Source organism: Colletotrichum costaricense (assembly GCF_030867565.1).
Source record: "Colletotrichum costaricense strain IMI 309622 chromosome Unknown Scaffold_21.1, whole genome shotgun sequence".
Lineage (NCBI taxonomy): Eukaryota > Fungi > Ascomycota > Sordariomycetes > Glomerellales > Glomerellaceae > Colletotrichum > Colletotrichum costaricense.
The window spans coordinates 409,628-433,266 of NW_026848250.1; the positions used below are offsets into that span (position 1 = coordinate 409,628).

A 23,639-nucleotide genomic window follows, 5' to 3' on the forward strand; every position below is an offset into this window, starting at 1 on the left:
CTCTAAGCCCGGTACTGTGGGTTCGAACTCTCTATCTCTTCATCAAAAAGGCCTTCTCGTGCGGCTCTGCAATTCCAAACTCTGTGACAGGTGTTTTGACGCTATCAAGGAGCTCGAATCCGAGCTTTTCGTACATCGGTTGCGCAGTCTTGGTAGCCATTACCCAAACTTTTATCTCGACTATATCAGCCTGCTCTAGGCCACTTTTCACTAAAGCAGAAGCAATCCCCTTCCGCCTGTGATCTGGGTGGACCGCAAGATAATCAAGAACTGCTATAAGTCAGCTGATATGAGCGTAGCCGTTGAGATGAATTTTCCTACCCAGGAATGGGCCTTTATGTGATTGCATTGCGGCAATTTCAGCCTCCTCAAGAGGCAGTCCAAGAGCAGCTTGTAGCTTTCCATCCATACCCCTGATAGAACCGCCCTCGGTATTGGCCTGGAAGGCTGCCTTGAACTTATCAGTTTCATCTTGCCTGGGTTCCCGAACAACTGCTTCGGGCCAAGAAATGCGGTCATCATCATCTGGCAGGATCCACCGTGCGTAGCCCACGACTTCACCGCTATCATCATCAACGGCTTTCTGGTGTCTCTTCTTTTCCCTACCGCCGGCGAGGCTGTGGGGCATACGAGCTGTGGCACCCTCGATGATCTCATCCAAAGGCGTCGACTTCCAGAGCGCGCGCCAATGAGTATCGGTATGATAGAAGGCCGTCATGTTGTTCTTCGAAATTCCAGCAGCGTCATCGTAGGTGACGGCTGAGATAGTGAACGTCATGTTTGAGGAATGCAAGATTTGCGTAAGAATTCGAATTGCTTCGCTTAATGGTTCAAACCGGGACTGAGGAATTTTAAGTTGCACCTTATTCTGCAAATTATCGGGTGTTTACTGATTTATGTCATATTATGCCACTGTATACGTGCGGAACAGCTGCACTTTTGCAAAATGGATGCTGGTGGTGTAAATCTGTCCTTCTCAATGGGGGCAAGGAGGTCGAGTAAGCTTACATGTGTCCTCACCTCTCGTCTAGGCAGCAGGGGACCAGGGGTCAGATAGGAGGAATACTGCGAGGGGATCTACTAGACTGGTGCTTTTGATCGTCCCGATCATCATTACCCATCGCAAACACCTGAGGGTGTTCTTCTATGTTGCAGTAGTCTTGGTGAGGCTATCTGGTCACCACATATTGGACCCGCAACCTTCATGCACTTTTAGAAGTCCGGAAAAATGGATGAATTGGGGTATTCCTTCCGTCGTATCTTACTAGCGACTACAAGTGCATGAATCAATTTCTCCAGAACTCCTCCCAAGCCTCTTTGCAAAGAACATCTCGTGTCCGTTTCAGGAGCTCACCAAATTCTACCGGTTCTTTACCCTCCAAGAGAACTTTCCCATCTGCAACTCCTCTCCAGCCCTCGACAGGTAGTTTAAGAAACTCATGTCGTTTATCGCAAGTCGGCATGGCATCAAGTTGCTTCTCGGCTACCCCATCCGTGGCTCGCCTGTTGTAGCAATCTGTGCAGAAGAGTACGTCATGACAGACCATACAGGCGTAAGCGGTTTTCTTCCCCCACCAAGAGAATTTTTGGCCGCATGTACCATCACAGAACAGTTCAGCGCCTTCAATGAGGTCGCCTTCGTCGGTGGGCCGATCATCTGCCTCGGCATCTGTTGCGGAGTCTCCATCATCTCCAGCGTCATCGTCAGAATGCTCGTTAGCCTCATCATCCATTAATTTGACCTTAGGGTCAAGATGACAGAACACAGCAGAGTACATAGTGCGCGCCATTGTGTCAAGTTCTTGACCGTTGCGTATGGAATTGCCAAGAATGTGAAGAGCTTTCGATAGGCAGACCAAATTGTCTGCATCATTCCAACTGATTGTGTCACTGAGTGCATCAATACTACCGATCAAAACACCTTGAAGAGTATCCTGAAAATTGGTAGCGGGGCCCAACTTCAGATACATCCGAGAGAGAACGATCAGGCGGAAAGTGAGATATGTGATTGAAGTCGGCAGTACATCCAGGGCGAGAGGACGGCCAAGGAGCCCTTGGACAGTAGCAAGCAATTCTGTCTTGTGCTTCGGGTCGTGGGAGCTTCTGAAAATTCCATATAGTAGCTCGCTGTAGTTGTCGACCGCACGAGTAACAGTGTAGTCGGGGGACGAGTCTGTGATGGGGTACGGATAGCCTGTTGAACCACTGTCGAGAACCTCATCCAAAGCTAGCCTTGCTGCCTCGATGTCCCCCGTAACATGCTGATAGAGCAGCGAAAGATCGATTCGTAGCGGTGCAGCTGCATTGACGTTTTCCAAGTACTGAATGGAGTCCAGGTATAACTGGAGGACAAAATCAACCTCTCCGGACTGGAGGGCAGCTTTACGGAGCAATCGTGATCTATCGTCGTGGTAGTCGTCGTATTCCCAGCAGAGCCAGGTCAGTCGCTGTAGCGGGCTCCAATTCTTCAAAACACCGATGAAGCCTTGCTTACTATCCTCCTCCGAGAATAGATCAAGTTCTTCGTTTAAAATTTCCCCAGTCATAAGGGTTGTCGGATCGATAGATCTTGCGTGAGCGTAAGAGATCGCGGCTGCTTCATTCATCTCCAGCTTTGCCTCGATTCTCGCCTTGGTGATACACACTGTGCGGCGCAAAGGTAACGGAACAGTTTCGTCGTTCATCTTTCCGAAACACTCGAGAATATCTCGATGGCTGGCCTGGGCATCATTCTCCAAACGGATTCGGGACATAAGCTCTCTAGTTCTGACGATGTCGAGAGTGCCATTGAGGCCATCCAGGGCATTTTGACACAAGGTCTCTGCAGGCTTCAAGTATTTGAAGTGTAACATGAGAGAAGCAAGTGCACGGTATCCTACGGGTTCAATCTTTATGTCTTCAAAGAGACCTTCGATACCTAGGACACCTTGCTTCTCGTTCAGAGATTCTCCCATGCTTCCGATCTCATGTTCGTAGTTTTTCTTGGCTTGCTGCAAAAGAGTAGGTTCCAAGTTGCTCTACTCGGGTCAGTAGGCATCGTGAGAAAGAAAAGGTGGAACTTACGGTCTTGATGGCATCCCTCGCTCTTCGGTAAGAAGCCAAGGCAGTGTCGACACTGAGGGAAATGTAAATTTGCCGCAAGTGAGCCTTCACGAGAGACATCAAACAATTCTGCGGGTTTTCTGAGACGTTCTCCCACCACTCAACCGCATCCTTGCTTAGTTGCTCTTTGTAGACGCTGAGGAGTTGACTCCATCTTGAGATTTTCTCGAAAACTTCGTCGGTGAATGTGCTCGAGTAGCTGGATCCAGTCCATTCCATCATCCGAGAGAACGACTTTTTGTTCGCCAAAGTGGAAGCCAGCGCCTCCATGACCTCAATTTGTTCCTCAGCTGTATGACTTTCAAAGTCAATGCGAAACCAGTGTGATACAATGTGAACCACTGCATAACGACTGAGAGCACTGGAAATTGGGAATGGGTAGTGGCCTGTAGTGCAGGCAAGCTTGGTGCAGTCTAGAAACATCTGCCGATGAATCTCCGAGGGCCTTATGCGGTGGGCGTGGATGTCGGTCTTGTCAGGTTCTTCAATAAAAAACGATCGCATCGAGCGCTCCTTGAATTTCACAGGCAGCTCACCGTCATTGTAGATGGCCTCGTGGTCGACAGCTGTCTGCGTCTTTTCCAACTCGCTTACAGCCGTGCCCCATCCGCCCTGAGCCTGGATCTTGACACGTTCTTCCGCATCAGACCCAGGATCACCAACCTGGAGAAAGCTCTCGAATGGCTCAGGAACCTTTTCAATGTCAAAGTTGACATCGTTCACCCACAATCGTACCAGTGAAACTACCTCGTTGAATGTCAATGGTCGGAAAGCGAAGGCTAGCCAGTGAAGGAGCTTAGACACAATGGGCTTGTGCTCGAGCTCAGTTCGACGGTAGCAGTCAGTCAACAAGCCTTCATAGATCCCATGAAGTCCCGAAGGCAATGGCTTTTCCAGGTTGCGAATAACAGCGCCTTCGCGTCCTAGGTTGTCAAAACGCGCAAGCATATGCGCAGCGTACAAAAAGTCTAGGTCATTAGTATGCCACGGTACATCTCGGTCGAATGAAAACCTTACTTGGGGCTACCTCCTCGACTTTGTCGGCAATACGTTGTTGGACGTAGCGATCGAACTTTCTCATGGTAGATAAGGAATTGATGTGACTCCAGATAAACGCCCTCAGGTCTTCCTTCTGGTTTTCCCTCGTGACATTGACTGCGAGCACGGATGATGATTCTTTAACAATGGAAAGAACCCCTGGTCTAGAAGTGAAAGCCACAGTGATCCTTAGATTCTCCTCGCGTATCACTTTGAGAAAACTAAGAAACTCGGCGAGATCATCGAGCTCATCAAGCCCGTCTAAGAGCAGAAGCAACTTGAACTTGGAAGCTTTACCAAAGGCAGGAACCAAGATCTGACGAATGAGCGATTCGGCGACATACGAATTCATGTCGAAGCCATCCTTGATTACCTCTGCATTGACCAGCTCACAGAGCGAAGCGTTGTGTTCGACAGTTTGAATGATGACAGTCGTGATGGCGTTGCAGAAGTTTGAGAGACTGGACGATTGTTCCCGGAAGTAGAAATGCGCGGCACAAGTAAGCTTCGAGGTGTCGTTCATGGCTTCACCAAGCAGCCTTTCGTAGACTGTGAGCCCGATGTGACTTTTCCCAGAGCCAGGTTCGCCGGTGATGGCCAGAGTTAAGTGGTCAGCTTGGCCCTGCTTCAGCCACTCGTCCCATGCGGGCTGCAAAAAGACCCAAGTGCAGGTGTCCTTAACAAGCGTTTCCTTCAAGACGAGGTACTCATGGCCGTCCCCCTCTACCTCAACTAGAATGTTGCGGATCCTCTTTGCGGATGGAGGCTTATTTTGCTCTACCGCCTTGGCACGTTGGTCATGGCCACGGTCCTTCTTTTCTTCGCGTTTTTGGTCATTGAAGGCTTTCAGCAACTTCGCCATGTCACTTTGGATCATCTCGGTGGTGTCACGAATCGAGTTCATGACCTGCATCTGCTTCTCCAGCATTGCAGTATGTGTTTCTTGGTTGGTCAACAACTCTGTGCTCATCTTTTGGATCTCTTCCGTATTGCCAAGGATTGCAAACTCTGTCGCTTGCTGGAGACGTCGAATCTTGAGATCCATGCCTTTACGAGCGCCGCCTAACTCGGTATCCTCGCCGTGAAGAAGGTTGCTGATCCACTTCTCTAGTAAAAGATTAGAAAACTCGAACGAGTGATCAATGTTGTTTGCATTTTGTTCCTTGACTCACTGAAACGGCCTAGCTCAATGAACTTGTGGGCAAAGCCACACATGACTAGGAAAGACGTGAAAACATCCATGAGACAGTTTTGATAACCCTTATGTTTCGGGAGTCGGGTCTCAAGAATCGTGATACGCTGCAAAAAGCTGTTCATGTCTTCAAAGAACACCATCACGATGTCATAGTCTGCCGAGACTTGGCGGCATGCCTGGATTTGAATGAGCTTGTACACGACATCGAGTGACGAAGAGCACCACTCACGCTTAGCATTATGGTGACCGCAGTCCCAATAGCTGCAGCTGGAGGGAAAGCTGGAACGGCTGCCGAGACGAGCTGCTGTGCGCCCTTTTCGATATAATCGAGATTGGCAGCAAACAGGCTTCGCAGTTTGTCTACTTTCTTGTCGTTATGGCGAAACTTGTGAAAGTTTTCCATTTCGTGGGTGCCTTGATCAATCATCGCCTGAACGCTATCGAACTTACGCTCCAGGTCGAACCCTACGATTCCTTTGTAGGCTTTGAGGGCCTCTTTCCATAGGTCGGAAACATCGCGATTGTCGTTCTTCACCGCCTCCGACACCTCCTTTTGGGCGGCGCTGGCTGTCATTGGTAAATCTGCTTTCAGCACAGGTCTTCGTTGCGCATTTGGCGAAGATGGAAGATTCTGCTGAATTGAGGACAGGGATTCACGCCGTATTTGTAGATGGTTTTCATTCGGGTCTTGAGTCGAACCACTGATAGGGAGGTAATGAAGTTGGGGGCGGTTTTGAAGCTAGACAGGGCAAGTAGCGCTTGGTCGGCAATTAGTTGCGAGATGGCGCGCTGATGGTGGCTCACGGATATGCAGCCCATGCTGACATGCAGCATCAGCTGAAGCCCAGAGGTCACACCGTCGCCAATCCTTTCACCAAGTGACGCTTATTCAAGAAATATCGTTGTCTGACACAACCTAGCCAAATGGCGTATCCAGGTACGACTTGCCGTTCACAGCAGCCCTACATCAACTTTGTTTACCCTAAATTGAGACTGATGAACACAAAAAGACTGTCGGCCCCCCAAGCACCAAAGCCCATAAAGACACTACGTGGGTGATTTGCAATAAATACTAGATACATTCTACCGTGGGTAAGCAACATCTTCTCCAGTGTCAAGTTCATGGTCATGGGAACCTTTCTGCGAGCCTATCCAGTTTTCGGGCGAGTCTTTGCTCCGCTACTGTCGAGTTCACTGAAAGCAGAAATGGAGAAACACACAAAATATTCCAACGACAGAGTAGATCGCTGCCTGCAATATGACAAGGACAGAGGGGATATCTGGAGACTTGTTCAATGAAACGCGGACCTCAACAATATCTTCCGAGGGGAGATGTACGCCAACGCCCAAATATTCATGATTGCTGGGACCGAGACGACAGCTACGTTGTTGAGTGGGCTCACGTTTCTTCTATGTCGGAACGCCGACAAATTGAGGATTTTTATAAAGAGATCCGGTCGCTCCATCTTCAGGACCTGAACATCATCAACCTGCAACGGCTTTCTTATCTCAACACGTGTCTAGAAGAGGGGCTTCGCATGTATCCCCCGGCTCCGGGTGTAGTGCCTTGTGTGGCTCCTCAAGAAGGGTCAACTGTCTGCGGGCAATTCGTCCCAGAAGGAGTAAGAAGCCACATACTCTCTGATCCTCGCTGATCATTATCACTAATATAATTATAGAGTATAGACGGCTACAAGCGTCGCTCAGTACGCAGATTACACTCCGGCCTACAATTTTGCTAATCCGCATGATTTTGTGCCCGAACGTTGGTTGGTTGAACCGCCCGAGAAGTACGCAAAGGACAACAAGGAGGTTGTTCAACCCTTTTCGTATGAGCTGAGAAGGTGCATTGGCAAGAAGTACGTATCTTCCAAGTTTTTGATTATTAACCCTGTCGTGATCCTTTGGCGAATTTGGGGGTCTAGCGTTGACTCTTTCTTAGTCTTACCTATCACGAGATGCGTCTCATTTTAGCCATAGTGCTGTGGAAGTTCGACATTGAGCTTGCGGATAAGAACTCGAATTAGATCGATCAGAAGTCTTTTGGTATCTGGAAGAAGCCTCCCCTGGGTGTTCATCTTTGTTCTCGTGAAGACCGTATGTAGGCTGTCAGCTTGGCGACAAGATGACAGTCTATTGGTCTCATTCGATTCGACGCAGATGCTACAGCAGTGGATTGACTCATCGTTCTCTGTTGTTCTTATTATAATTTTCATAGATAGGACAAGAATCAGCTAGAAAGGCTACGAAACACCTCAGCCCGAAGATGACCGCTTGCCTTCGTATTCTTTCAACCACTTCAGGACTTCTATGACGTTTTGATCCGGGGGAAACACGGGATACCAGTGTCTGATAATCTTACCACCCTCAACAGCCAGGGTGACCCGCTTGATCAGCTTTCGCTGTTTCCAATCAAAGGTAGGGAGTCTTGCAGCGGTCGCGAACTTCAAATTGGCGTCGCTCAAGAGATCATAAGGCAAATGGACCCTCTCTCGAAGCTCTTTCTGGGCTTCTGAACTCTGAGCAGACACGCCAAAGACCTGAGCTACCCCAAGGCCTTTCAGCGCCTCAAAGTTGTCTCGGTACGAGCAGGCCTGTGGCGTGCAGCCTCTGGCACCTGGGATACTGTTCCACTCGGGAGGAACTTCTTCCCCTGGTTCTGCAGTTCGTGGATAAATAAAGACAATTGTCAATCTATCCACTTGTGACAGGTCGACCTCCTTAGAGTCATTTTTCGCCGAGGGAAGTGGAACGCTTGGCAGATTGAAACCCGTAAGGTGGTCGCACGGCCCGTCGTCCTCAGGTCTGGGGAGGTCGAGGGGTAAGTCTGTACTTCTGTTACCAAAGTGCCTGTGATGCCGTTGAAAAACGTTGATTCGAATCAAAATATTTAACTGCCTCTTCAGTCATATGTTTCCTCTCATGGAGATTCTGCCCCTTGTGCTATCATGTTGGGTTCAGAGCTTCTTCATAGGTGCAACTCAACTTACCACTCATGATTGGGGCGTGATTTCTGGAAACTGCAGTCGCAAAACTGGGAGAGATCCACGAAGTTGCGGGGAAATTTTGGGGTTTGAGCTCGGGGTGTTGGTGAATCTAATAACCTTCGTGTGTGCTATGACGACATGTCGTTCCTGTGACTACGCCAGTTTAGGTAGTCTGTGATACTATGGAGCTTATGCTTCCATTCACCCGCAAGTCACATCGAGAAAAGCACTAACCTGACGAAACCGGATTTCGACGCTTGTATGGTCTTACTTGTTTTGTGAGTAACAGGACTCCGATTGCTGTACCCGGAGTGGGTCTTGAAAGATTACAACTCTGTGTGTTAATTCATTTTGCAAAATACTGCGCCTGTACATGCAAATTACATTATTGATCCTGGACCCCAAGAAGAAGAGAACAATACTTTGGCTGACTGAATTAGCTCCTTATAATCTGTATGAATCAAATCTCTGAATCATCCTTGGGAATACACTTTGCAGCATGGTGGGAGTAAGTGAGGCGTTGGTTGACGTTAATTTGTATAGTTGAGAACTGATTGATGATTATTCATTCTTTACATATCTATTATCTCATCAAGGCCAGGAGCTGAACTGGTCGTAGGCTCTCAATCCGAAGCCGCATGCGCAAAGACAGCAGCTAGTCATTCAGTTAATGCTGATCATCTTGCAATTACGCCCCTCATCCCTTGCGGTCTTGTTGTCGGTGTAAGTCGTGTGACGCTGTCTAATCAATTGGCTGATAATATGTCATGACTGGTATGTCTAGTGCATCTGGGTTTGGTCTATCGTACCAGAATGGTATCGAAGGATACATCTTCTTCCACATTCTCCTATAACAGTGTATGTAAAGCTCCTCACGATCTTCAAATCTTCTCTCGACCGCTCTACGCTCGATTCTTTCAGACTTGGCAAAGTAATTATCGGCATTGTCTTGGTCCCGGTCAATCGCGTCAAGTTTGCGCCGGGGAGAAAATCGGAAGATCCCCCAGCACCCAGCCTTGTTGTAATCGTCAATGGCAATCGTCCTTTTGTTGTCATACGCCCGTCGACTTTCGTTTCGACGCCGAAAGTGCATGGCTTTGATTTCATTCATCCGTTTTTCGTACTCGATGTGTAGATTTTGGAGACCCTCGCGTTGTTTAGTCTCCAGGGTTGATGGTGTTTCTTGCGAGGCAATGTCGGTTTCAGGTTCCGACCCTGAGGACGAGTCGGATGGAAGTTGTTCTTCGATTGGACTTTCTTGAACTACGCTTTCGTTCAAAGAAATCCGGTGGCTGACTTGTGTGAAAGATCTGGGCCGGCGCGGCACGATCAACGGACGAGCGGCGCTTCCGGTTCCTGGAAATGAAGACATGATGGACAACTGTGTTATGACGTGGTGTTGTACAAGCTGGTGAATTTCGCTGGATTCTGGGGAAGATATTGTTGACCTGTAGGCGGTATTGACTTCTGTATATCCCGATGGCATATGCTTTCTCCGATATGATCTTCAAGCATGCCGAAACCTGTCTCCGGTGCTCATGACCCTCAATGACTGTGGCCTTAGGCTGGACATTCGATTAGATCAACCCATAAAGACTAGTCAATATCAACAGCCTCATCAAGGTTCCGTAATGTATCATAAGCTACCGTTGGCGTGAGGGTTTCTTGATCAAGCACGGCTGAGGCGTGTTTGACATGTATTTTCACGCAAACAATTAAACTTTAGTGGAATATCTATGTTGTAAATCTGTAATACGAATAAAAAATGCTAGTACATTTATGGGACTCCTCTGGTATCTTAGTCACGATACTGCAATCTCAAAAGTATCGAGAGAAATCTGTATGTTATAATACTTGATGTAGTCTATCGAGACAGTGGGAGTATCCATTGATACTGTGTATTAATACTGTGTAATCGATATCGAGAACCGCCCGAGCAACCAGCAAAGGCAGAACACAAAAAATAAATAATACTTGATGTAATTGTGTGCTGTTGCGGAATTGAAGCATTATCGCCAACGCCAACATGACATGGAATCATCAAATTTGATCAACGCAGATCACTTCAAAATTAACGTAAATCTAAGGCGGTGGTTCAGTGATGTACTCTCTTCTTCCGCACGCATGAGGTATTGTTGGATTGGAAGTCCAATTCAACCTCGACGTAAGGGTGCCCGCGCAGGGGCCAATTACGGCCCCTACTTACGATTACCGCGGCCTGCCCAACCTACGGTTGAAACCTTCTTTTTACACCTACGCAGAAGATCATATAGTCCAATTGACCTCTTCGTCAACACACGGTTCGAACCAATTGACCTGCGGTACGGATACCATTAGGTATCACTCATGGGGACTTTGTATAATGAGGGTTCAGTAAGGCAGACTGCAGAGTGTTTTATGCATGTGTCCAATTATAAACTTGACATCTAAGCTTGAGTAGAGGCAACAACTAACATAACATCGCCATCTGTTGCGTCTGAAGTCCTAGATTCCAGCTGCACCCGCGGAGCATCCAACCATCGTTCTGCCAATGGCTTGCCAGCACCAGGCCAACCCTTGTTTGCCGAGGCAGACAGCGCAAAGACAGACTCGACTAGGACCATTTCATATCCGGCATCTAGGCCACCGGCAGTAGCATGAGAAATGACCGGTATTAAGGTCCTAGAGCAGGCCAAGTTTGTGTTCGAATCAGGCTTCAGTGGAAAACTTTCTGATATCGTCTGGTGACTGCTCGGTGACTGTGAAACCACGCCGCTGGCGCCTGCGGAGGACATGATTAAAGTGGAAAGCTCTTTCTGTAAAACGCCTTCGGCAGAGCCCAAGATGGCGTCTTTCGGAACCTCGGAGATGACAGGTAGAGGCAACCCGTCAGTCTGGCCGCCCTTTTTGCGGCCAGAGATCGCGAAGCCGCCCTCGATTGTGTGTAAAGTCTTGAGCTTCTCGTGCACTTTGATCTTGTGGACTCGAATATGCCAGTCCGGCCATCGGTCAGACGGTGGGATCAGCGTGGTGTCTATACTCACGGCTCTGTCGCCCCATGGATACCACTTGGCGCTCGCAGCTTGTACTTCCTGCGTGCTCGAAGCTGTCTTGATAAACGCAGTTGAGAAGCGCACTGGTTCAGACTTCCACTTCACTGCCCATGTCTCTCCGCCATCGCGACTCAAAGCAAGGGCGTTGTCTGGAGCAATCTGCTGGATTAACGGCCCCGTCGGTACGGAGAACGTGAAAGCGGAGGAGTACGCAAACTTGCAGTACTTAGCCTGGTTAGCCTTCATAGGCCACGCTACGAACTGTCCTGGCGAAAGGAGAAAGTGATGGTTGCTTCCAGGATGGTTGCACACAATCTGCTGAGGGGCTGGGACGAGCGCAACTGAGTCTGTTGAGGAAAGAGAGGGGTATGGCTCTTCATCTGCAGTCCAGAAGTCATCGTCTTCCGCAAGACCAACCGCAATGAGGGTCTTCAAACACCAGTACGGAGATTGGGGTGAGTTGTAGTCTTCGCAAAGATACATGTTTCTAAGCTGAGAATGAGCAAATATTCGTTTGAGGTGGCCGCGGACGGGCTGGGATGTAGGAGCACTTACGGATATAACCATCCAATGTTCATGGTACCATCGGAATAGAAGACATCATTAGAGTTGTTTGCCCACCATCTGAGATGTCTTAGTAGGAAGCCTTTGATGGCCCCGGGGGTGTGAAGAGGCTTTGGCATGTTGGGTACTTGTGCCAGAGCTAGAGCAGCGAAATACCCTCCGCAGGCGAAGCGATAAGTTAAAGACCGGCCGAAAGGTATAGCAGAACCTAAAAGGTCTTAGCACATTGCATGGGTGAAGTGAAATCACCAGAAAGATCTCACCTTCAGCGTCAAAGTAACGCCAGAAAGTGGCACCAAAGTCTCTTGCTCTCTGGCGGTACTTCTCTGCTCGTTCGGGATCGATATCCGCAGCAAATCGAGAGTAGAGCAGCTGACTGAATTGAATCGCAAAGCTACCAGAGTAGTAGTCGGCCTGTCTTCCGATTCCAATCGCATCGCGTCTGCCAGTCTTCTCAAACTGCTCGAACTCATCCTGGGCCTGCTCTGGTGTTTGCCAAGGACCGTCTGCCGACCAACCATCAAATCGGTAGAAAGTGTCCAGGAGCGCCAAGTCTGAGTTTATCTCGTCGCGAACACTGTCATATGCCACCCCACATACTTTGAACAGAGCCAAGTTCGCAAAGACTCTGAACCAACGCCAGTTGTTCTTTGGCATTTCCATTCCATTCAAAGACCGGAGCCAGTTGGTGATGTTTTGTTTCGACTTTTCACTCAACGGCTTAAAAATGCGATCAGGCGCGGAAAGGAGGGCAAATGCTACAATTTCGGCCTCTACCATGCGCTGATCGGGGCCGAGAATTGGTCCCCAGTACTCAGGGTGCTCGGGATCGGTTCCTGTGACGAAGCCGTCGATCCATGGCTGGACTACTTCGGTGATTGCAGCGGACAGTGATGAATCTGAAGTGGCATCAGCTCCAAGGAGCAATGCGCCTACAGCCCATAGCGGCCGAGCAAAACCTTCTAGTTGGGCAGCTGTCTCATCAAAGTGCGTTGCCGAAGTCACCGGAATTCGGATCCGGCCCTTGGACGGAGAGAAGTGGGGTAAGAGGGGCCGGAGCAGCGCGAGGGTAGCTTGGACCAAGTCCGCCCTGGTTCGGAGAGGGTTGTTGGAGAATCCTGACAGGGGTGGCATTGTGAGAGATGTTCGCGAACACACAAGATGGCTTGTGCGGAATGGAAGTGCTCGGGTTATGTCTCGACACCCATCGGCTGGTCTTATTTCGTCTTGCGATGAATCTGAAGGCTATTGGTTCCACTGTGGCTTCCCCAGATGCGTCGGATACCGGGGTATCTGTCGGACAGCCTGCCGGCGTGCGTTTGATGCGTTAGCCAGAGAAGGCTGAGTCAAGATGTCGTAACCACGACACGGCAATCCCTTGAATAGTGTCATCAGACGAAAATTAAATAACGAATGAGCCAGTCAGTGTAGTCTCTGATGGCCTTTGTCTTGCCTTTACTGCGAGCTACTGCAATATTTTGCATGATGTGGTTTCCTTCATCTTGAGAGAACCAATGTCAAACCCGCGATTGGTAATAGTGAGCCTCTGTTCAAGATCGACAAGAAACGTCGAGTGCATTCTTTCTCCCTCCTAATTTGTTTGGAAAAGTTTGCTATTAATGCGGTCGCTTGAAAGTAGTGAGGGCTTCCATCCTCATCACTCTTCTTTGGAACGCAGTCAAGCTCCGAAGCGATAAGTTTAGGCAGATACAGAACACTCTGCCTTTAGTATAATGATGATTTGAGATTCTCGCTCGATAGTTCGTCCCTCTGAGGACTGAATGGCCGCAATCACATTAGTCAGATTGATGACTCCCTCTTATGACGTGAGCCATCTGCACCTGAACATTTCTTGCAGCTCTTCGGAAGTTTGTGCATGTAACATGCTGCAGGTACCCGAAACTCTAGCGCTCAAGGGGCATATTTTGCTAGGTTTCTTCATTCATTGGCCCTAAAATCGTGTATGCTATTCACCATGTATGTTCAAACTATTGGGGGCGAGACTCTTCAACCTGGGATCTGGTACATAAGAAGAGGAGCTGGGTCCATGCATTTAAGGTTGCTCACAAGAACAACATCATCTGCACATGAGTTCACTGGTCTTTTGTTTGACAAGTTGTTCACGTTGAGCTTCATGCATGAATGAGAAGCATAGAGTTGGGCAGACACAAGCGCGACGAATCGAGCTCATCAACTGGCGAGAAGTAATCATCATAATCACTTCATCGTCGGTACGGACTTAGTGTGATTCGTGGACCAAGATGAGCAGCATCCTATAGGTGATATTTGAGCAATGGTTGATATGAAAGATTGAGTACCTAAATGATGACGTACGCTATCTTCAGGACCACGTTAGCAAACACGTCAGCCCGTAAAGGTTCAGCTCTTGTTCCGTGAGCCAAAGAAATGCGAACACAACTAAGCCCTGGTGATTTTCGAATGCCTCCCAACGCTCAAACAAATCCTCTCAACTCTCGCTTTTCTTCATCGACCAAACCTCGCTTATCCAGCTGTGACGAGATTGAAGTCAAGCCGAAATCATCCTTGCCCATTGTTCTTCATATGCTAAGTTAACTGCTTATGTTTGGACCAGTGGCCGCCGACTAGCCTTTGTGTGGTGCCGGGCATCGGCTCAAAGGAGCCCGCAAGCGCTAACGAAACGCTCTCCAGTTTCTCCGCACCAACCTCGTTCCACCAAACCGCCCACTTCGTGTTCCTCACTTGCTCATCCCTGTCCCAATATCCCCAGAGTGCGGGGGAAACTTCCCGCCTCCTCTCTGCTCGTCCGCTTATGGGAAGGTGAGTTGTTATGGTCAGCGGAGGACTGAGTTCAAGCGCCAGAAGAGCTTAGTGTAAAGAATCGATGCCGTTGCCCCAAATCCCTCGGTCAAATCGAACCGAGAGCACCCCGGACGGTTCCCCTCTCCACAGCCACCCCCAACTTTCCCACCTCATAAACACAGGAATCCTCTTTTGATCCCCTCTTGCATCGTCGCGTCGCACGATTCCATGGCCGACGATTGCCACGTAACCGACGTTGAGAGGAGCCACACGCAGAAACGCCCGCGCCGCTCGCGCAAACGCCCTTGTCTGCGGCGTTCATCGGGTCTTTGACTCTCGGTCTCCCGCCGATCGGACCGGGCTCTCTCCGGGGCGCCGCCACCACCGCTGCCGTGAGCCTGCTGTTGGGCGCCGATCGCTCAGGCCGATATGGATCTGGCCGCACCGGCGCCGGCTTCGGGTTCGCAGCCCCCTGATGGCTCTGATGGCGACATCCCATCTTGTCAGGGCTGTCGGCGCCGCAAGCTCCGGTGTTCCCGCGACCAGCCGATATGTTCGCACTGCAAACGGTTGGGTAAGTTTCCTGGATGCCGCACTCAAGTCGATCATGGATCTAGAAAGGCATACTGACCGAACAGACTCGCCATGTGTGTACGATTTGAAGAAGAATAAGCCGGGTGTCAAACCCGGAGCGGTTGAGAGCCTGAATCGCCGAGTGGGTAAGTCTCACCCGAATCGGAAACCCTGTCAGTCGAGTCAAACATTGACTGTCATGAAGAGGTTTTGGAAAATGCTCTATTGCAAAAGTCCAGTGACGGTTCTTACCCGACCTCAAATGGCAACGGCAACATAGAGTCGCACAGCGCGCCGGCCGAGTCCCAGAACGTGGTCGGAATCCTCTCTTTGCTGGCGCGTGAGCTACACAAGCTCAATTCGAAGACCAAACCTGGCTCTCAAGCCGGCACACCTGAAGGGGCAGCTGAGCATGCCGTGTTCTCTCCAACGACGTCCAGCTCTTCCAGGCGAAACACCATCGACGGAGTCGAAATTGTCTCACATCCTCACAACCAACCAAGAAAGCGTCGGAGGGTCGATAGCTGCGGCAACCCCAACATCGATCTGGCCTTCCCCTTGGAAGACCTGGAGAACATCACAACAAGCCTGCCACCACCAGAACTTTTGGAAGACATCATCAATATCCATTTCAACATCATCCAGCCCTGGATTCCAATCCTTCACGAGACGCAGTTTCGTAGGCGGGTGCACGACCCGGAACAGCTGCCCCGCTTGGTTGTCGTTCTCCATGCCATGGTAGTGGCAGCTCTTCGATTCGTTGACAACTCAGAAATCCGACTCTCGGCGCTTGAAGTTGAACGACGGACATCGCGGTCAAGAAACATCGTCATACTTAACGCAATGGATCATCTTTCGGTCGAGAATCTGCAAGCGCTGGTTATTCTAGCCTTCAACGATGTGAGTGCTTCCCAAAACACCTCGTCGAGGTGATCTCAATCAACATTACTAACATGGCCAAGATCGGAAACGGAGATGCGTCAAAGGCTTGGTCAATAGTTGGATCTCTCACAAGGACTGTCGAATACCTCCAAATGAGTATCGAAGCCGATCACCAAGACAAAGAACCTCTTCTGAAGCCGTTGCCGTCAATACCGCCACCCCAGAACTGGACCGAAGAAGAAGAACGGCGGCGAGTCTTTTGGAACATCTTCAACCTCGATAGGTGAGCCAGACTGATTCAGAACTTCTGTTGCTGTGTTACTAAACCCACCTTTCCAGATTTTGCTCCGTCACAACAGGGTAAGGCCTTGCATAAGTGCATGTAGAGCTGAGAGGCAGAATAATCGAACTGACTTCCGTAGATGGAATACCAGTTTAACGTCTGATGATGTCTATCGTAGACTTCCAGCCGACGGTGGTCTTTGGCACAAGGAAGAGTCAGTGATTACTCCCTTCTTCGGTATCTGGGATCGGTCAGCCGCCAAGATGGGCAACTCCATTGCCTTCTTACCAGCGCACTATCCTAGTCCGGAGCAGACGGCCGACGCACCACCGCAAACCCCCATCACCGCTCACCCTCGCAAAGGTCCCAATACGGTCGACATGACCACAGTCGGGGCGTTTGCATACTGCATAGAAGCGACTGAGTCTCTAAGTAGAGTCACCACGTACTTTCTTCAACAGAAGATCAACTTCCTGGATAGACAGGAAGTCAGCAGCTGGCTTACTCGGTTCAAGGAGTTAGATCTGCGTCTAGTGCAGTACGTCTGAAGCCGCGCCTTCGAGATTTCATCATGCTGACAAGACTCTAGCTGGAAGATGTTCCTGCCTCAGAAGTGGAAAGACTCCAACATCTCTCGCCAACCCGCTCTCATCAACATGGACCCTAATCTCACGCTCGCACACATCACCCACAACACCTCAATGATTCTTCTCCACCAACGTATAGCTTATCCAGAGCCTCGCTGGTCTAACATAGTGAAGCTTCCTAGCTTCTGTAGCGCCGAAACGTGCCAAGAAGCCGCAGTCGAGACTACAACAATTACTGAGAAGTACTTGAAGTACACCCCCGAGAACAGTCCCGCTACCAGTCAATTCGCCTTTTGCGTCTTCATCAGCGCCAGAGTACTCCTCGGTAAGTGAATGTGAACCTGTAACACAATTATGCCCTAACGCTCCCCAGTCCATTGGCGGTACTACGACGCTGAGCTTGCCCCGGAATTCTGGACTCTGGTTGAGAGCATGGAGGAGATGGCCAAGCGCTGGGTCGGGCCCATCCTCAAAGAAAAACACGCCCAGTGTCTCGCTGGCAAATACGCCGCGCAGCTCCGCGACCTCCATCGCAAGTGTCAAGCAGACCCCCAGTTCACCGTTGATGTTTTGGGATACTCCAGCGGCGTTGGCAGTCAGGGATGCAGTCCTGCTGCCCAGACGCCAGCTTTCAGCCACCAGCAGGGCAATGCCTTGTTTGCACAGAGCTCCAACAGGATGGCGCCGCCCGTCTCAAGTCCATTGGCACCAAACCAGACGATAGGACTATCCCAACCTCGGCCGCCGCTCATCTTCCCAAATCAGCAGCCGCAGGGCCAGATGAGGCAGGGCTCGATGATGGGTTCCATGGGATCTCCCATGCCGATGACTGGGTTTACCCCGAGAGACTCGGATGCGCCTGATGAGCTTTCTGCCATCTCGCACATGCTGATGGATCAAAGATTCATGGAGATGGACAGGATCATCAGTTTTGATGACATGATGTTCACAGCACAAACGGCGAACAATGGCAATGCGTCCATGCCAGTCAATGGCTGGGGTCCTGTTGATAATACACAGCTGGATTGAACAAGTGTTGAGTGATTTCCCATGAGAAAAACGATTTCATATTCTATCCGTGATACCCTCATTTAGCCCGTACATACACAAAGCACTATGAATTACACCAATCCCATCTTCAGCAGTCTGTTGCCGAATTCAATCAAGTAGTAGTCACCGTAAACCAAGCCATGATCCCAGTATCTCTTGTGGTCCCGTGTGTTGTGGTTTGCCGTAGCGTTCTTCAAGATAGCGTCAAATGTCTTGCCCTCCTCGACGTCTGCGGTCGAGATCTCGCCCTTGCTGAAGACGAACTTAGCCTTCTCCATCGCCAGCGAGAAGTCGAGGGTATCCTTCACGATTGTAATGGCCATATCCCGGTATCTCGCGCTCTCCTTCGCCAGACCCTGTCCCGCCAAGGCCTGGGATAGAACCAGCATACCGTTGGCGGCAATGATACCTGCGGATGAGTCTCTCAGAGGGAATTCCTCGTTCTCGATCGGCGCGTCAAAGTCCCAGAGCGGGACGTATCGGCCCTTGGTTCTGTTCTCACCCTCCACGGGGAACTCGACAGACTTTGGTGACGTCTCTAGCCGCATGAAGAAGTATTCTGCGAGGCCGCGGGACACTTCCAAGAACTCCTCGTCACCGGTCCACAGGAACGTCTGAGCGTAGCCAAGGATACCCCAAGCTTGGCCTCTCGCCCACGTCGACTCGGCGGCGTATCCCTGTCCCGTTCTTCGCTCCTTGATCTCACCGTCCTTGGGATTAAAGTTGACGACGTGAACATTGCTGTACATCTTCTCTTTGATGATACCTCTGGAATCCTTTTCAACGCGGAGGTTCGACTTGATCAACGTCTTGGCGTGTCTTGTTGCGGCATCCCATAGCTCTTGCTCGCCGGTATGAGATGCAGCGTAGTAGAGCAGGTCCAGATTACACATCGAGTCGATGATAACGAGGAAGTCGTCTGTCAAGCTCGTAATAGTGACACCATGCTGGGTCAGCGCGTCCCATGACCGAATGGCTCCGACAGTTGAGTTGTACCGTGTGTAGAGAGCCTTGGCCGCGGTCACGATGGAGTCCAAAGCCTGCTTGTCTTGGGCAACCTCCCATCTTACTCTCATTGACGGCTGGATCATGAATGACATGTCGTGGGTATCCGTGCGCTTGGCTGTGGTGTGTAGGGGTTCTGACCATGAGGCACCGAGCGACCATAGCTTTGACAGCAAAGCCGCCTTGTCTTGCCCACCGGGCATGGTGTGAGGGAACTTGACTAGTCTCTCAATGAGGGAGTAGATGTTGCCTGGGAAGAAACCACACGTCCAGAAATCGGCCTCTCGCAAGATGTACTTGCCGGCTTCCGGGCCCGTCTGGAGGACGTACTCTGGATATGCCAAAGGAGGATCCTGTACGTTGTGAGAAACTGACATCTTGGGGTGAGAGCATTGCAACTTACATTGTTCACAAGCGCATCTGTGGCTGTTCGGAAGATTTTGGCAGTGACGTTCTCCTCGAACAAGCCCCCGACTTGTTCTCTAATGGGCTTTGATTGTGCCATCTTCCGCCTCAAGGTGGTGACAGACCTGCCTCCTGATTCTGAGATGCTAGTGTCGCTATCAGCATTGAGCTCGGTGGTGCTGTCAGACTCGGCATAGGTCACGTCCTTCGGGGATGAGACGTCATCCACTGGGATGGAGGTGTGTCCACTGAGATGCGCCATGTTGACAGAGATGATTCAAAATATTCTACTGTAATAGAGACAAAAGCATTGAAGCATTCACTTACGAACTAGGTGACCCTGGAACACTCGGGGCTAGAGTCTTATAAGGGCGTCAGTGCGAGTTAGATCAGCGTGAAAGTAAGCCGGAACTCTGTGTTGACGCCGGATGAAGGAAGCACGGTATCTTCGGCCTGTCGCTCGGGACAAGACGTTGTATTCTTCGTAGCGGACTTGCGGCAAGATCCAAGATTGAGGCGTTCGGTCGAAGCGTCGGGGAACCAAAGTCTGGTTGGAGCGGTAATCGGGTGGTGGTGCAGTCTCTACGCGGAGGATTTGTCGTCCGGACGATTGCCCGATGCCCGGAGTCGAGATCTTGACAGCTGTGATTCTTCCGACTTGGTTTTTTGGAGTCTAACTTTATTGCGAAGACATTGTCATCACGTTCTCGAGCTTATATAACCCGTCGCACTCCTTGATGTTGCAAGTTTGTCGATGCAGGTAAATGATCCTGATCTTAGGTGAAACTGTGCGACTAGACACAGCCGCCCACCGGTCGGCGTCTAACTTCCTCGCTATGCTGCACGACCATCCATCCGTACGACTTCAGAGAATTGTAATTATTTTCACCATCTGGAGTCTCAGAACTTGAAGGCCAAGCTGTCTGCAGCTTCATTTGGATTACTGTCTCTCTCGCAATTCGGCTGGGATGCAATTGGTGCTCACGAGCAGGGTTCGCTGATTGTCGGACTGCGGTGTTGTCCCCGCGAACAACCCCTGCCTCCAAGCCGCAAACACCGGCACTTTCATTGGCATGATTGATTGATTGACGTGACTGAAAACACGAGAACCAAGCTGTCGGTACTACTTCCTATGGACTGCATATACGGATAGCCTCCGCGGTGAATTGAGAGTCCAGGGACGCAGCAACGGTTTGACTCAAGTAGGTGCAGAATTCCAAGAGCTAGAGAGATAGCAACACCGAGGCGCGACGGCAACTCCGGGTGCTGTCAGCAAACCTGGAAACCAGGCATTGAAACAGTTCAGGCCAGTTGCGCGGCTAGATAACAGCACATGGGACATATCATTGTCCTGGATATTCTCGTTATCCACCCAAACAAGTCCGAACAGCCGGCAACGGCAATGTTACCCGACAACGTGGTTCATCTGATATGGACCATGGTTCATTCGTACTGGACCCCTGTGACGTGAGCAACAGTTCGGCTTGGCGGCTCAGTGGGAGTCTGGAGATCTCCACGTCCTCCACGCCATGCTGTAGGGCTGAGCAGCTCATTCAGCTTGACGCAACGCTCGGAAAAGATACCAAACGTCGCGATGTCTTCGCACGCACCGCGCTGTTATCAGGCTTGTCCGGAAAACCCCCACAGGCTGACGAAAAGTTTATCATTTAGCTCATTTCAATAATCCCGCTCATCGTCACGAATGTTACCCCAACCAGCTAGAAGAGATTAGTTGACCCCACAAAGTGGATGTTGCACGACGTCGCGGACGCCGCCGCCAACACCCGCGTAAACCTCTCTCACCTTGGCAAAGCCCAGTATCTACCAGACTGAGGTTCTCAGCACCGGTAAGCGAGTAGGAAGAACCATGATTAGCTAAAATGAGGTAAAGCGAGAAGTTGGCAGAGTGAGGCCCCTCTACAATCGCCGCCGACTTGTTTATAACGCGGCAGCGGCCCGGCCGCCGTGGGAAATGAATGGCCTCCTCCGTTCCCCCAGCTCTCGGCCCGTTCTTCACTGCCGGCAATCATACCTTCCTTCACATTGGTCTTTTCTGGCTAGCTGCAGCTCTATTCAGTTACTAGCTCCATCTCCAGTACCGTCAACATGAAGACCTCTATGAACCTCATCGTTGCCTCGCTCGGGCTGGCCATCGCCCGTGGCGTCGCGAATGCCGCCCCGTCGGTCTACGCCTCCAACCACACTGCCGGCCCCGAGTTGAAGCACTGGCCGGCCGAGGCGGCCAAGGCTCTCAACACCATGATCGCGGCCAACGCCAACCAGAGCCAATACGCCGTCTTCGACATGGACAACACCAGCTACCGCTTCGATCTCGAGGAGTCGCTGCTGCCGTATCTCGAGAGCATCGGTGTCCTTACCCGTGACACCATGGACCCCACCCTGAAGCTCATTCCATTCAAGGACACGGCAAACCACACCGAGACGTTGTACAGCTACTACCTCCGCCTGTGCGACATTGACGACATTATTTGCTACCCATGGGCAGCTCAGATTTGGAGCGGTATTCCTTTGAAGGAGCTCAAGGAGCACGTAGACGATCTCATGGCTCTCAACCGTACCATTCCTACCACTTACTACGAGGGCGACGTTATCACCCCCACCGAGGTCAGCCCTCCCAAGATCTTCACCGGCCAGGTTGAGCTCTACAACAAGTTGATGGCCAACGGCATTGATGTCTACGTTATCACTGCCGCTGCTGAAGAGCTGGTCCGTATGGTCGCTGCCGACCCCAAGTACGGCTACAACGTCAAGCCTGAGAACGTCATCGGCGTCACCATGCTCATGAAGAACCTGACCTCCGGCGATCTCACCACCAGCCGTAAGCAGATCGAGGACGGCACCTACAACGAGGAGGCCAACCTGGACCTCGTTATCACTCCCTACCTCTATACTCCTGCTACCTGGATGCAGGGCAAGTGGGCGGCTATCCTCACTTACATCAACGAGTGGCAGGGACCTATCTTGGCTGGCGGCGACACCCCCGCTAGCGACGGCCCCATGATCTTCCACGGCGTCAATGTTGCTAAGGGCGGCATTCACCTCTGGATCAACCGCAAGGACAGCGCTATGGCGACCATGAACGAGATGATTGTAAACAACACTGCTGCTCAGAAGGCGAACAACCTTCCCGTCACCGCGGACAAGAACTGGGTTATTGTTACTCCTACGGAGATTCAGTAAATCTAGGAGCAAAAGCTAGACACAGCCGCAAAGGCATAACAGAACTAGATGATCAATGTAATGTTTTATCATGCCAGTTACCATCAGCCTTCGTCTTTGGTACTTCTAAAGATTGTACGCATGTCGAATTCGACCACCAGAACTACCAGCGCAGAAAGATGGCTTGCAGTCTGGGGCCATTGAAGACACCCCCAACCCATAAACTTGATTAAGCACTTGCCCTCGCTCATGGCCACCCTCGTTTCTAATATACCACACGGACGGGCATATCACTCTCTGCAACTCGAAGATTGACTTCAAACCGCCCAGAAGAGTCAAATCTGAGACGGCCCAACAATCAAAAGAGGAAGCGCAGTCGCTGAGGGCAAAAATGTGGACGATCTGGGAATCGAACCCAGGACCTACCGCATGCTAAGCGGTCATTATACCACTAAACCAATCGCCCATCCTCTGATCTAGCCCGGACTTGAACCGGAGACCTTCAGTGTACCACGTGAAGCGCAAGATGCGTTCACGATGTTAGACTGACGTGATAACCAACTACACCACCAGACCATGTGTTTGTTGCGTGGATCATGCGAATGAGAACTTCATTAACCTGCGGGTCTGCGTGTTGTGGGAAAGGCCCAGCCTCTGTGGGGTGGGAAGACTTTTATCCACTCAGATTCAACCGAAAGCAGTTAAAGCATCGCCTGCTTCTCGCCAAAGGGCCGCAGGTCGGCTCTGAATGGGAACAGAGGATCAAGCTGATTCAAGAATGATGCGCAATAGTAAAGTTCATAACTGTCCGGAGCTAGAAAGCTGTTGGACATTTGAGAAGACTGTCCTTGTTGGCGCTCGGCCCAGTCCAACTTTGCCAAGTCCAGCTGCCATGGGTGACTTGAAAGTGCTCCGGAATTCTCGTGGCCCAATCAGTCCACCCAGTTCTTCGCTTTCCATTTTCCCACCTCCTTC

At 50.6% G+C, this 23,639-nt stretch overlaps 9 protein-coding genes across 9 annotated transcripts; 3 read left to right on the plus strand and 6 right to left on the minus strand.

Annotated features, from left to right (window-relative positions):
- Positions 1-31: 31 nt before the first annotated feature.
- Positions 32-778, minus strand: CCOS01_14642 (uncharacterized protein; the record flags this gene model as incomplete). The annotated part of the gene is made up of 2 exons (XM_060462785.1): positions 32-270; positions 322-778. The coding sequence occupies 2 exons, from the start codon at positions 776-778 to the stop codon at positions 32-34; spliced, it is 696 nt and encodes a 231-aa protein (XP_060306616.1).
- Positions 779-1,286: 508 nt separating this feature from the next.
- Positions 1,287-6,169, minus strand: CCOS01_14643 (uncharacterized protein; the record flags this gene model as incomplete). The annotated part of the gene is made up of 6 exons (XM_060462786.1): positions 1,287-2,990; positions 3,064-4,070; positions 4,120-5,247; positions 5,313-5,511; positions 5,565-6,074; positions 6,140-6,169. 6 exons carry the CDS (start codon positions 6,167-6,169, stop codon positions 1,287-1,289), a joined length of 4,578 nt encoding a protein of 1,525 aa, XP_060306617.1.
- Positions 6,170-7,082: 913 nt separating this feature from the next.
- CCOS01_14644 (uncharacterized protein) lies at positions 7,083-7,175 on the plus strand (the record flags this gene model as incomplete). Its single annotated transcript, XM_060462787.1, has 1 exon — positions 7,083-7,175. One exon carries the CDS (start codon positions 7,083-7,085, stop codon positions 7,173-7,175), a length of 93 nt encoding a protein of 30 aa, XP_060306618.1.
- Positions 7,176-7,590: 415 nt separating this feature from the next.
- Positions 7,591-8,332, minus strand: CCOS01_14645 (peroxiredoxin DOT5; the record flags this gene model as incomplete). The annotated part of the gene is made up of 2 exons (XM_060462788.1): positions 7,591-8,162; positions 8,326-8,332. The coding sequence occupies 2 exons, from the start codon at positions 8,330-8,332 to the stop codon at positions 7,591-7,593; spliced, it is 579 nt and encodes a 192-aa protein (XP_060306619.1).
- A 573-nt stretch (positions 8,333-8,905) lies between these two features.
- On the minus strand, positions 8,906-9,694 carry CCOS01_14646 (uncharacterized protein; the record flags this gene model as incomplete). Its single annotated transcript, XM_060462789.1, has 3 exons — positions 8,906-8,977; positions 9,031-9,076; positions 9,132-9,694. 3 exons carry the CDS (start codon positions 9,692-9,694, stop codon positions 8,906-8,908), a joined length of 681 nt encoding a protein of 226 aa, XP_060306620.1.
- Positions 9,695-10,748: 1,054 nt separating this feature from the next.
- Positions 10,749-13,052, minus strand: CCOS01_14647 (uncharacterized protein; the record flags this gene model as incomplete). Its single annotated transcript, XM_060462790.1, has 3 exons — positions 10,749-11,841; positions 11,910-12,126; positions 12,182-13,052. The coding sequence occupies 3 exons, from the start codon at positions 13,050-13,052 to the stop codon at positions 10,749-10,751; spliced, it is 2,181 nt and encodes a 726-aa protein (XP_060306621.1).
- A 2,076-nt stretch (positions 13,053-15,128) lies between these two features.
- Positions 15,129-18,053, plus strand: CCOS01_14648 (uncharacterized protein; the record flags this gene model as incomplete). The annotated part of the gene is made up of 8 exons (XM_060462791.1): positions 15,129-15,273; positions 15,338-15,418; positions 15,478-16,172; positions 16,235-16,437; positions 16,494-16,514; positions 16,577-16,975; positions 17,027-17,349; positions 17,398-18,053. 8 exons carry the CDS (start codon positions 15,129-15,131, stop codon positions 18,051-18,053), a joined length of 2,523 nt encoding a protein of 840 aa, XP_060306622.1.
- A 92-nt stretch (positions 18,054-18,145) lies between these two features.
- On the minus strand, positions 18,146-19,746 carry CCOS01_14649 (unsaturated glucuronyl hydrolase; the record flags this gene model as incomplete). The annotated part of the gene is made up of 2 exons (XM_060462792.1): positions 18,146-19,432; positions 19,483-19,746. 2 exons carry the CDS (start codon positions 19,744-19,746, stop codon positions 18,146-18,148), a joined length of 1,551 nt encoding a protein of 516 aa, XP_060306623.1.
- A 1,844-nt stretch (positions 19,747-21,590) lies between these two features.
- CCOS01_14650 (phosphorylcholine phosphatase) lies at positions 21,591-22,685 on the plus strand (the record flags this gene model as incomplete). Its single annotated transcript, XM_060462793.1, has 1 exon — positions 21,591-22,685. One exon carries the CDS (start codon positions 21,591-21,593, stop codon positions 22,683-22,685), a length of 1,095 nt encoding a protein of 364 aa, XP_060306624.1.
- Positions 22,686-23,639: the final 954 nt, after the last annotated feature.